The sequence below is a fragment of the Sitodiplosis mosellana genome, unplaced genomic scaffold (assembly GCF_009176505.1).
Source record: "Sitodiplosis mosellana isolate CC-2019 unplaced genomic scaffold, AAFC_SMos_1.0 Smas_scaffold_3139, whole genome shotgun sequence".
Lineage (NCBI taxonomy): Eukaryota > Metazoa > Arthropoda > Insecta > Diptera > Cecidomyiidae > Sitodiplosis > Sitodiplosis mosellana.
In genome coordinates, this window is record NW_022598381.1 from 11,999 (window position 1) to 22,822 (window position 10,824).

The 10,824-nt window shown below is 37.3% G+C and overlaps 2 protein-coding genes across 2 annotated transcripts; both read right to left on the reverse strand.

The window, feature by feature from the left end:
- Positions 1–1,290: 1,290 nt before the first annotated feature.
- Positions 1,291–9,488, reverse strand: LOC129571699 (zinc finger protein 271-like). The gene is made up of 5 exons (XM_055451513.1): positions 8,757–9,488; positions 8,357–8,705; positions 5,756–6,140; positions 3,108–3,189; positions 1,291–2,346 (listed from the first exon to the last, which is right to left on the reverse strand). The coding sequence occupies exons 1-5, from the start codon at positions 9,486–9,488 to the stop codon at positions 1,291–1,293; spliced, it is 2,604 nt and encodes an 867-aa protein (XP_055307488.1).
- LOC129571698 (uncharacterized) lies at positions 6,467–7,284 on the reverse strand. Its single transcript, XM_055451512.1, has 2 exons — positions 7,020–7,284; positions 6,467–6,935 (listed from the first exon to the last, which is right to left on the reverse strand). Exon 2 carries the CDS (start codon positions 6,915–6,917, stop codon positions 6,489–6,491), a length of 429 nt encoding a protein of 142 aa, XP_055307487.1. The 5' UTR covers positions 6,918–6,935; positions 7,020–7,284; the 3' UTR covers positions 6,467–6,488.
- Positions 9,489–10,824: the final 1,336 nt, after the last annotated feature.

Consider the following 10,824-nt stretch of genomic DNA (forward strand, 5'->3'; position numbering starts at 1 on the left):
AGAGAAAGTAATTTACGTGTAAATATCTCGATTACTTTCTCTATTACAAATTACTTTAGAGTGATTCGCCCCTCGATTTCAACTCCCAAAAAATCGACTTTTGACCAAAAAATCCTTAAGTATAGGCTTTTCAGGGATGGTGTCTTGGTGCAATGTTATTTTTTCTCGAAAATATGGGGAGGCTACCCAAACAAAAACTCTCAAAATGGACTTTTTAAGGTACCTCCCGAACAAAAGTTACGTTTTTCATGCATTTTTCTATGAAAATATCAATTTTTGTTCGGAAGGTACCCCAAAAATCATTCATAAGAAATTCTGTGTGAGTAGATTCCCAATATTTCTCGAAAAAAATAACTTCGTACTAAGAAACTCATCCAAAAAGTGTATTTTTGGGGTACCTCCCGAACAAAAATTGATAATTTCATAGAAAAATGCATGAAAAACGTAACTTTTGTTCGGGAGGTACCTTAAAAAGTCAATTTTGAGAGTTTTTGTCTGGGTAGCCTCCCCATATTTTCGAGAAAAAATAACATTGCACCAAGACAACATCCCTGAAAAGCCTATACTTAAGGATTTTTTGGTCAAAAGTCGATTTTTTGGGAGTTGAAATCGAATATGAGGCCAGAAATATATGAAAACATCACTCGATTTGGTCATGTAAGTACCCAAAATGTTCGCAAAGAACCATACTAGATGTTGGAAGGCAGAAAAGGTAGAAATCAGTTGCTTTTACCTGTCAAACCGAAGCGTATGTTTGTGATTTGCTCATTTTGGCCTGAAATTTGTCTTATATGTGTGAATCAATTGCCGCCAAATTCCATCAAAATCGCAATCTGACAAGTACCAAAATTTTTGTGCAGGTTTTGGCTACACGACACAAGTCCAAAACTGAACAAAAGTCTACCACCTGGGTGGCCAGTAGAGCGAAAAAAGCAGAAAATGCAGAAAAATTGCCATTTTTCCGGTCATTTTACACTGTAACTGGCCCAGAAGGCCTTTTCAAGGGCTGATGTCTGGTAAAAGTTGTAGATATTGACGAGATAAACAAAACCTCATCATCAGTTTTTACCGAAATTTGGCTAGAATAATGGAATCGGTCGAAATGTTGCGATCTAAAATGGCTTCCGAAATCGCTGTCATGAAAATTTTCATATGGGACTTGGCACGGAATTTTATATGGTACCCATATCGTTTTTTTGGACAAAACCTATTTTTTTGAGGTATATTTTTCGAAACTGGACGTCACTTTTTTTTTGTGGCCAACTTTTTTTTTGGGCCAGGCTAATACAGCTACTTGTGAATTTTCTTGTGTTTGTTGAGATGTGCCTTTTGCGAGAAGCACTTCGAGCATATTTCACATCGAAATGGCTTTTCGCCAGTATGGATTCGCATGTGGTCCATCAAATGAGTTTTCTTATCAGTTATGTAGCTCTTGCACACATCGCATCGGTATCCGTGTCGCTTGCAGTTGGCTTCATGATTCTCTTTTTCCTTCTGTTGTGTGAAGTTCTTGAAGCAAGATGAACACTTAAACTTCAATGGACGAAGATTGGTGTGAGATTTGCGATGGCCTTTCAAAGCAGTTGGGTGGTTGAATGTCTTTGAGCATTGGTCGCACTCGAATGGTCTCTCGCCGGTATGAATACGCAGATGACGTTTCAAATTCGTCTTAATCAATGTGGAGAATTCCTTACACAGATGACACTCGTAGCGACGCACCTTGCAACCGGATTCGTGTTCCACCTTCTCGTCGCTGCGATGAAATCCTTGCAAACAATTTAAGCAGCTGAACAGAAATTCACCGACGTGTGTTTTCATGTGCGATTGGAGATTTTGTTTCTGGGTGAATCGCTTTTGGCACACGATGCATGGAAATGGTCGTTCACCAGTGTGTTTGAGCATGTGAGTATTCAAATTTGTTTTGTTGTCAGTGATATAATCGCACAATGAACATTTGTGTCGCTTTCGATTTGCCTTGCCTTCGGTTGGCTTCTTCTTGTCATCGAAACTGTTTGAATTCTTATTTTTCCCGGTTATAGCTGCAACGCCATTCAACCCACTTGACTTCTGATTCTTGTCCTTGGAAAGATGCTTCTTTGGATTGCTTTGTGGCGTTCGATTTTTGACAAAGCTTCTTCCTGGAACTCGATTTGCCTCATCCTTGACCTTCTCGATCTTCACTTCCGATTTTACCTCATCCAAATCGTAGAAATCAAAGTGAACGCCGGTGTCAGTCATTTGTGTACCACCAATCGAATTATCAAGCGATCCAATGGCTGTGTGAGCTGATCGCGACACCATCAATATTTCGTCGGAGACTTCATTCTCTTGTTTAATGGTTGGCTCCTGTTTGATTTCCATTCCACACAAAATCGATTGATTTTGTTGTGGTATACGGATATGAATGAAACACGAGCGGTATGAGTGAGTGCCAAGTAGAGACTGACTATTTATTAATGCTATTCTATTGACAATCGGTGTGACAGCTATCGCTGTCGCTGTCACTATGCTTCATCTCCCCCTTTTTTTCAGAATGAAATTTATTTTATTCTTTATTTAATTTATTCTTAATCTATTTAATTTCATCCTGAAACAAAAAAAAAATCTTTATTATATTTCTTTTAGTTGGAATCAGAGGATGAAATTGTTTTTTTTTTCTTTATTTTGTTTAATTTCATCCTTCAAGTGAGAAACAACAAACAAATGTGTTTCTTTTTTATTTTTGTTTTCAAAAGAAGAGAAAAAAAAAATCTTAATGCTAATATCGTCGGCCACTTCGTGTGACCTTCTGATATTGAGGCTTCTGGAAAGTATCGCGGTTATCATTATTTGTTATTGTTTTGTCTTCAAAAAAATTTTTTTATGTGGTTACTGTTCCTGCGATACAGTCGATCGTTTGATTGAATTAGATACGAACGTGGTTCAGCACAGGCTTTAATGATTATTCCATGCTGCCATTTATTATTGTTAATGAAAAGAACCTTTTCATTCGGTTCGAAGGGTGCTCGTTGTCTCGTTCCTATGTCATAATACCTCTTTGAGTTTGTTTGTTTTCTTTCATGCTGTTTCTCGACGTCAACACAAATTTGTGGCTTAAATTTATTTACATGCATCGGAATGTTCGATCTCAAGTTACGATTTTGCATTAATTGGGCCGGAGTATAATTCATGTATTTTGTTGGCGTTGTTCTGTATGCGAGCAACGACTTGTAAATGTCATGCTCCGAGCTCGATTTTTTGAGAATGTGTTTACAAATTTGCACCATTCGCTCGGCCATGCCATTTGACTGTGCGTAATTCGGGGAACTATTAATTATTTCTACATCATTTTCTCTCGTAAATTCTTTACTTTCGAACGATCCAAACGGCATATTATCCGCAATGATAATACGTGGATAACCAAATTGTGCAAAGATTTTAATTAACTCGAGATTTGTTGTGCGTGCTGTTTTGTCTCTCAACTTTATCAATTCTATCCATTTCGAATAGTAATCTACAACAACCAAATAATCTTTCCCCTTGTGATATAAGATATCACATGCGATTTTTATGAATGGACCATTTGGAATTTCATGCGGTATCATTGGCTCTTTACGTTTTTTCGGTGCATTTTCCTGGCAAATTCTACATCGAGTCGTTATGTGTTCAATATCATTATTTATGTTCGGCCAATAAACAGACGCTTTCGCTCTTTCGATCGTTTTCGTTATTCCGAAGTGAGGTTCATGTAGTTGTTGCAGTATAAATTTTCGCATGACTTTTGGTATAATGACTCGTTCATTATAAAATAGCAAATCGTCTTCCAAAATTATGTCGTTTTTTAATCTAAACAAATATCTGAGAGGCTCTGGGCATTTTTTCTTTTCATTGGGCCAACCGTCTTTACAGTACTCTTTCACCTTTCTTAAAACTTCGTCTTTTTCTGTCTCTTTCTTCATCTCGCTCTTTCTCTCATCGCTTACGTTAATCGACAAAATGGCATGTGAAATGTTTGTATCTTCCTCTGTGTCATCGCAAATATCTATATATCTCGACAAATAATCGGCTAAGTGTATTGTCTTTCCAGGTGCATATTCAAGACTGACCTCATAATTTAACATTTTGATTCGCATGCGTTGCAATTTTGCCGAAGCAATTTTATGTATGTCTTTTTGCATGATGCCTAACAACGGCTTATGGTCGTTTACTACACGGACTTTTCGGCCGTATGTGAAATAGTTGAATTTTGTGCATGCAAATACAATCGAAAGCATTTCCTTTTCGATTTGAGAATAATTCTGTTCTGTTTGTGATAGGCTTCGTGAAGCGAACGAGATTGGCTTGCCATTTTGCATTAAACAACAACCCAAACCGTCTTGTGATGCGTCGCACTGAATTACTATTTCTTTCAATGAATCGAAAGGCACCAAAATATTCGCCGTTAAAATGTAATGTCATTGAATTGCTGCCTATCAGGCGGTTCTGTACCGTGACTATTCATCGCTATGCAATTTTGGTGCTGTCAATCAGAAATCAAAATAACCTTTTGTTAGAACCACACATGAAAACTTAAAAAAATACACATTTTTGTTAAAACTCACCTTACTGCACAGCTGTTTTTCTATTGTAAGAAATTATTCAGAACTCAAACGTTTAATTTCGTTAATGCAAAATTAAATTGGTCCAAAATCCAAACTCAGCGAATAAACTATAGCTGGCAATAATTGTGTGTTGAAATGACTCTGTTGATGCAGAGCAAAAATGGCGTCGCGAATAAAAGCAAATATTTGGTTTGACGTGTAGTCGATGCTCTGCGATGTGCCTTGTGCTGATGCGATGATGAAAATGGACGAATAACGCACACAGTCACACACTGCAATGACAAGTGTCAAAAGTCGAACTTCGAAATATGGGGTAGTGTTACTGCAGTGACTTTTGAATTATTCGATGAATTCGGATTGTACATTTTGAAAATGTACGAAATATAATTGGTAATTTGCAAAGCAGCGAATATTTCATTTCTGAAAATTAATTTCTACTTGAATCAAATTCGATTGGATGAATTTCGTGATACATTTTGAATATTACGTCTTAAAATTGTGACAATTGAAGCGTTTAAGTGGCTTTGCGCAAAATCGCATTTTGATGAATATCATCCGTGAAAAACCGCTATCAAATCAAGATTTCATGTAGGAAATAATAATTGCAACTGGAACATACGGCTGCATACTCGATGTCAGTGCTTTATTCATCTTTTCACATATTTCTTTGAAACGGATTCTAGAACTTGACACCGAAAAACCGCCGAATAATGATTGCAATTACGAAAAACAATAAACTGCTTTATCTGAGATAATTTTCAAAAAAGTCTATTAAATCTAACCATCAAAATTTCAGTGAACCTAGAAACTTCAAACATATGAAACGGTACCAGTAGACATTTTATTTTTGTTCACAGCGGATTGATATGCAATCAATGATTCTACAATGTTCAAGAGCTCGATTTTGTGTGGCGAATGCAGTTTTTCTGTTCCAATAGATGATAAAAAACAACAAATGATATGTGCCCCACACAGTTGGCAGCTACGAAAAAATCAATCATTGAACCAATTTGTCATCATTCAATGACGCGAATAATTTCCATTGGAATGAAAAGACCAGATTTTATATTTGATATACTTTCCTGTTAGTTTTTATTTAATGCAAATTGATGATCAAAGTTGTACCTAAAGATGTGATCGATTTAAAGTTTAATTCCTTGACAGCAGACAGCTACTTGTGAATCTTCTTGTGTTTGTTGAGATGTGCCTTTTGCGAGAAGCACTTCGAGCATTGGCCACATCGGAATGGCTTTTCGCCAGTGTGGATTCGCATGTGTCTCATCAAATGTCCTTTCTGATCAGTTGTGTAGGTCTTGCACAGATCGCATCGGTATCCGCGTCGCTTGCAGTTGGCTTCATGATTTTCCTTTCCTTCCTGTTGTGCGAAGATTTTGAAGCAAGATGAACACTTGATTTTGAATGGACGAGGACAAGGACGAGGATTAGCGTCGGATTTGCGGTGATATTTCAAAGCACTTGGTTGATTGAATCTCTTTGAGCAATGGTCGCATTCGAATGGCCTTTCGCCGGTATGCACGCGCAGATGACGTTTAAAATCCTTTTTAGCCAATGTAGAGAATTCCTTGCACAGATGACACTCGTATCGACGTACCTTGCAACCGATTTCATGTTCCACTTTCTCGTCGCTGCGATGAAATCCTTGCAAACAATTCGAGCAGCTGAACAGAAATTCATCGACGTGTGCTTTCATGTGCGATTGGAGGTATTGTTTTGTTGTGAATCGCTTCTGGCACAGGCTGCATGGAAATGGTCGTTCGCCGGTGTGCTTGAGTATGTGTCTTTTCAAATTACTTTCGTTGGAAGTCTGATACTCGCACAATGAACACTTGTGTCGCTTTTCATTTGCCTTGCCTTCGGGTGGCACCTTCTTGCCACCGGAACTGTTTGCTACGTCACATTTTTCGGGTTTGGCTGAACATTTTTTTGCCGCACCGCCGATCCATTTGATTTTGGTTTCGGGAAACGCTTGTTCGCATCGTTTCGTGGCTTTCGATTTTCGTCAGAGCTCTTCCGTGGAACTTGATTCACCTCATCCTTAACCTTTTCAGTCTTTACTTCCGATTTTACCTCGTCCAGATCGTCGAAATGGACACAAATGTTGGTACCATTCTCTTGGTCACTAGCAGTTGCATTTTCAAGTGTTCCATTGGCTGTGTGTGCCGATCTCGTTACCATCACAATACCGTCGTTGCCTTCATATTCTTGTTTGACAGTCGGCTCTCGTTTGATTTCCATTCCGAACAAAATCGATTCATTCTGCAACGCAATGGCGTCGGAATTGTGTTCATCAGGCGGTCCTGTTCCTTCACCATTCATTGTGATGCAATTTCGGTGCTGTCAACCACAAATCAGAATGTTCATTAGAAACTACATATTGAACAAATTTTTGGAAAACCACACTTTGGCATTAAAACTCACCTTTCTGCAGTGAAAATATTCACAAATTAAACTTTTCGTTTCGTTATTGCAAAATTAAGTTGGTCGAAAATCCAAACTCAGCGAATAAACTACAAAACACGAATTGTGTGTTAGAATGACTCTGTTGAGCAGAGCAAAAATGGCATCGCGAAAAGAAGAAAATATTTATTGAGTTGAACTGAACGGGTAGCCGATTCACAAAGATGTGAAATATGTACTAATGCGATGATGAAACATCAATGAACGAACAGCTCACACAGTCATACGCTTCAATGACAGGTGTCGAAACTCGAAATATGTTGTAGTGTTGCCGCAGTGAATTTCGAATTTTTCGATGAGTTTGGGTTGTCTATTTCGAAAATGCACACAGTAAACACACAATGATTCTAGCAATGATGAGATTTGACACTTAACTTTGTTTCAGTACTATTTGCTCTAGAAACAGTTCGAAAGTTCTATAATAAATACATGAAGCTTTGATTTTTGATTTAGTACATTTTGAACATTTTCTATAATAGTACAAATGGTACTTAAATGGATTTTAGTGCCAAATTTCATATTGCGGTTCTAAAAGTTAGAACCATCGTGTTAACTGTGCAAGAGAGATAATTGGTAATTTGCAAAGCGGATATTTCATTTCTCAAAATTGATTTGCTTTTAGGATAAAAATGTATTGGGACAATTTCAAAATACATTTTGAACATAACAACCGGAAAATTATTGCATCTTGAAGGGTCAAATCAAGTAGCCGAAGTATTACGCAAAATCGCATTTTGATAGATGTCGCTTCTATCCAACCGCAAACAAATCAAGATATCATGAAAAAAAATAATAATTGTAATCAGAATTTACGCCTGGATACTTTTTCTTGAATGTCTCTGAAGGCAATTGTAGAACGTGTCTTCAATTAATTGTTGAATCTTGGAACATTTCAGGAGTATTTTATATTAAATTCAGCACTTGATGGCTGGGTTTCAGGGCAATTTACATGCCATTTGTACCAATCAATGATTCAAACCATGCTCAAGATCTGACTTTCGTGCTGTGAATAAAATTTATCTGTTGCATGAAAACAAAATATAATATTTCCCTCTCACGGTTGGCGGCTAAGCACAAATAATAAAAATCAGTCTCATAATGAAGTAGTTTGTCATCTTTTAATTTTATTTAAACAATATCGATTGCAATCAAAAGGAAACTCGATTCACCTCCATATTTGTTTTTGTTAATGAAAATTCAAAAGTAAAAGTTTTTGTCTTTTGATGTGATCAATTTCAAGTTTAATTCCTTGGCAGCAGACAGCTACTTGTGAATCTTCTTGTGTTGATTGAGATTTGCCTTTTGCGAGAAGCACTTCGAGCATATTTCACATCGGAATGGCTTTTCGCCAGTGTGAATTCGCATGTGGTCCATCAAATCTGGTTTACGGTCAGTTGTGTAGGTCTTGCACAAATCGCATCGGTATCCACGTCGCTTGCAGTTGGCTTCATGATTTTCCTTTTCCTTTTGTTGGGCGAAGTTTTTGAAGCAAGATGAACACTTGATTTTCAATGGACGAGGACGACGATTGATGTGAGTTTCAATGTGACGTTTCAAAGCGGTTGGGTGGTTGAATCTCTTTGAGCATTGGTCGCATTCGAATGGTCTCTCACCGGTATGCACGCGCAGATGACGTTTCAAATTCGTCTTAATCAATGTGGAGAATTCCTTTCACAGGTGGCACTCGTATCGACGTACCTTGCAACCGGTTTCATGTTTCACTTTCTCGTCGCTGCGATGAAATCCTTGCGAACAATTTGAGCAGCTGAACAGAAATTCATCGACGTGTGTTTTCATGTGCGATTGGAGATGTTGTTTCTGGGTGAACCGCTTCTGGCACATGCTGCATGGAAATGGTCGTTCGCCGGTGTGCTTGAACATGTGTGTTTTCAAAGAAGTTGCAAAGTCGGTGATATATTCGCACAATGAACACTTGTGTCGCTTTCCATTCACCTTTCTTTCAGTTGGCACCTTCTTGCTACTAAAACTGTTGGCTGTGCCACCTCCACCGGTTTTCGCTGAAAATTCCTTCAACGTACGATGGTGATTTGATCCACATGGTTTCGCTTTCGGGAAACTCTTCTTTGCATTGTTTTGTAGCTTTTCATCTTTGTTAAAGCTCATCCATGGAATTTGATTCGCCTCATTCTTATCCTTTTCAATATTAACCTCCAATTTCACATTATCCAAATCACAAAAATCCAAGTAACCATCGCTGTAATCCACTTCTTTACCACCAATCGAAATGCCAAGTGATGCAATGGCTGTGTGTATTGATCGCGTCACCATCAATATTTCGTCGGAGACTTCATTCTCTTGTTTGACGGTCGGTTCCTGTTTTATTTCCACTTCGGACAAAATCGATTCATTGTGCAATGCTGTGATATCGGATTTGTCTTTATCAGGTGGCTCTGTACCGTAACCATTCATTTCAACGCAAGGTCGGTGCTGTCAATCAGAAATCGGAATGGCCCTTTATAAGAAACCACACATGAGACCAATTCTGAGAGAATTACACTTTTTTTCGTTAAAACTCACCTTTCTGCACAAATCGGTTTTATTGCAAGAAATTGAAATCAAATCAAGTGTTTTGTTTCGCTATTGCAAAGATAAATTGGTCGAAAATCAAAACCCAGCGAATAATCTATAGCTTGCAAAAAATGCGTGTTGAAATGACTCTGTTGAGCAAAGCAAAAATGGCGTCGCGAATAAAAGAAAATATTTAGTTATAAATATTTAGACGTGAAGTCGATGCTCTGCGATATGCTCTGTGCTGATGCGCTGATGAAATAGCAATGAACGAACAGGGCACACAGCCACACGCTGCAATGACAAGTGTCAAAAGTCGAATTTCGAAATATCATGTAGTGTTACTGCAGTGAATTTCGAATTTTTCGATGAGTTCGGGTTGCACATTTTAAAAATGTACGGATTATGATTTGTAAGCAGCGGATATTTTATTTCTGAAAACTGATTTTCTTCTTCGCACTACGATAGATGTCATCTCTAAACCGCTAAAATTCAAGGTTCCATAAAATAGAAATTGTATAGAAATATTTTCACAGATTTGTTCGAAACCTATTCTAAAACTCGGCACCGAATAACCGTTGAATCTTGGCTAATTTTGGGAAAAGTTTATTAAATCTAACCAACATGCTATTGAGTTCTGGATTTCGGGGAACCCAAAAACTGTTTCTTATCAAATGATACCAGTCAAATCGACATTTTTGTTTTGTTCACGACGGATTGACATTGTGGATCAAAATTGATTACAATCAGTTTTTTAAATTTATTCTTGTCTTTTATCACATTTTTTTTCTTTTTTTAATGGGGAGGATAAGTTGTTATATTTTTGAATGCTTCTATTAATTATAGACTTTTCACCCCATTCGTTTTTTGCTTTTATTTTGCGCATATTTCTTCTTTGTCTTGTATTATGTTCATGAATTTCGTTATTTAATTCGATTTTAACATCTGCCTCAAGCTTTTGGGTTTTAATTTTGTGTAGGTTAATGTTTAGTTCAAGTTCAATTTAATTTTCGAAATTTATGATATTGTATTCTTTGTATAGTTCTTTTGTTCTAAAATTACCCGATCGATACTTGTTGTAGAAAAGATTTCTTATACATTTATTTTGCAAAGTTTGAATTTTGTTGATATTTTCATTGCTTGTACCACTCCAGACAGTTAAAAGGTATACAATATGCGAGTGGAAAAAGGAGTAATACAGTAGTTTTTTTTCACATGATCGTTGCACATATATGCG

What these genes read in the sequence shown, in the direction of transcription:
- LOC129571698 (XM_055451512.1), bottom strand. Translation starts at nt 6,917, where the DNA reads ATGAATGGTGAAGGAACAGGACCGCCTGATGAACACAATTCCGACGCC.
- LOC129571699 (XM_055451513.1), bottom strand. Translation starts at nt 9,488, where the DNA reads ATGAATGGTTACGGTACAGAGCCACCTGATAAAGACAAATCCGATATC. An exon ending in AACATGAAACCGGTTGCAAG is followed by an intron (nt 8,706 to 8,756) that starts GTACGTCGATAC and finishes ACATTGATTAAG; the next exon opens with ACGAATTTGAAACGTCATCT. An exon ending in GATCGAACATTCCGATGCAT is followed by an intron (nt 2,347 to 3,107) that starts GTAAATAAATTT and finishes GAAATCAAACAG; the next exon opens with GAGCCAACCATTAAACAAGA.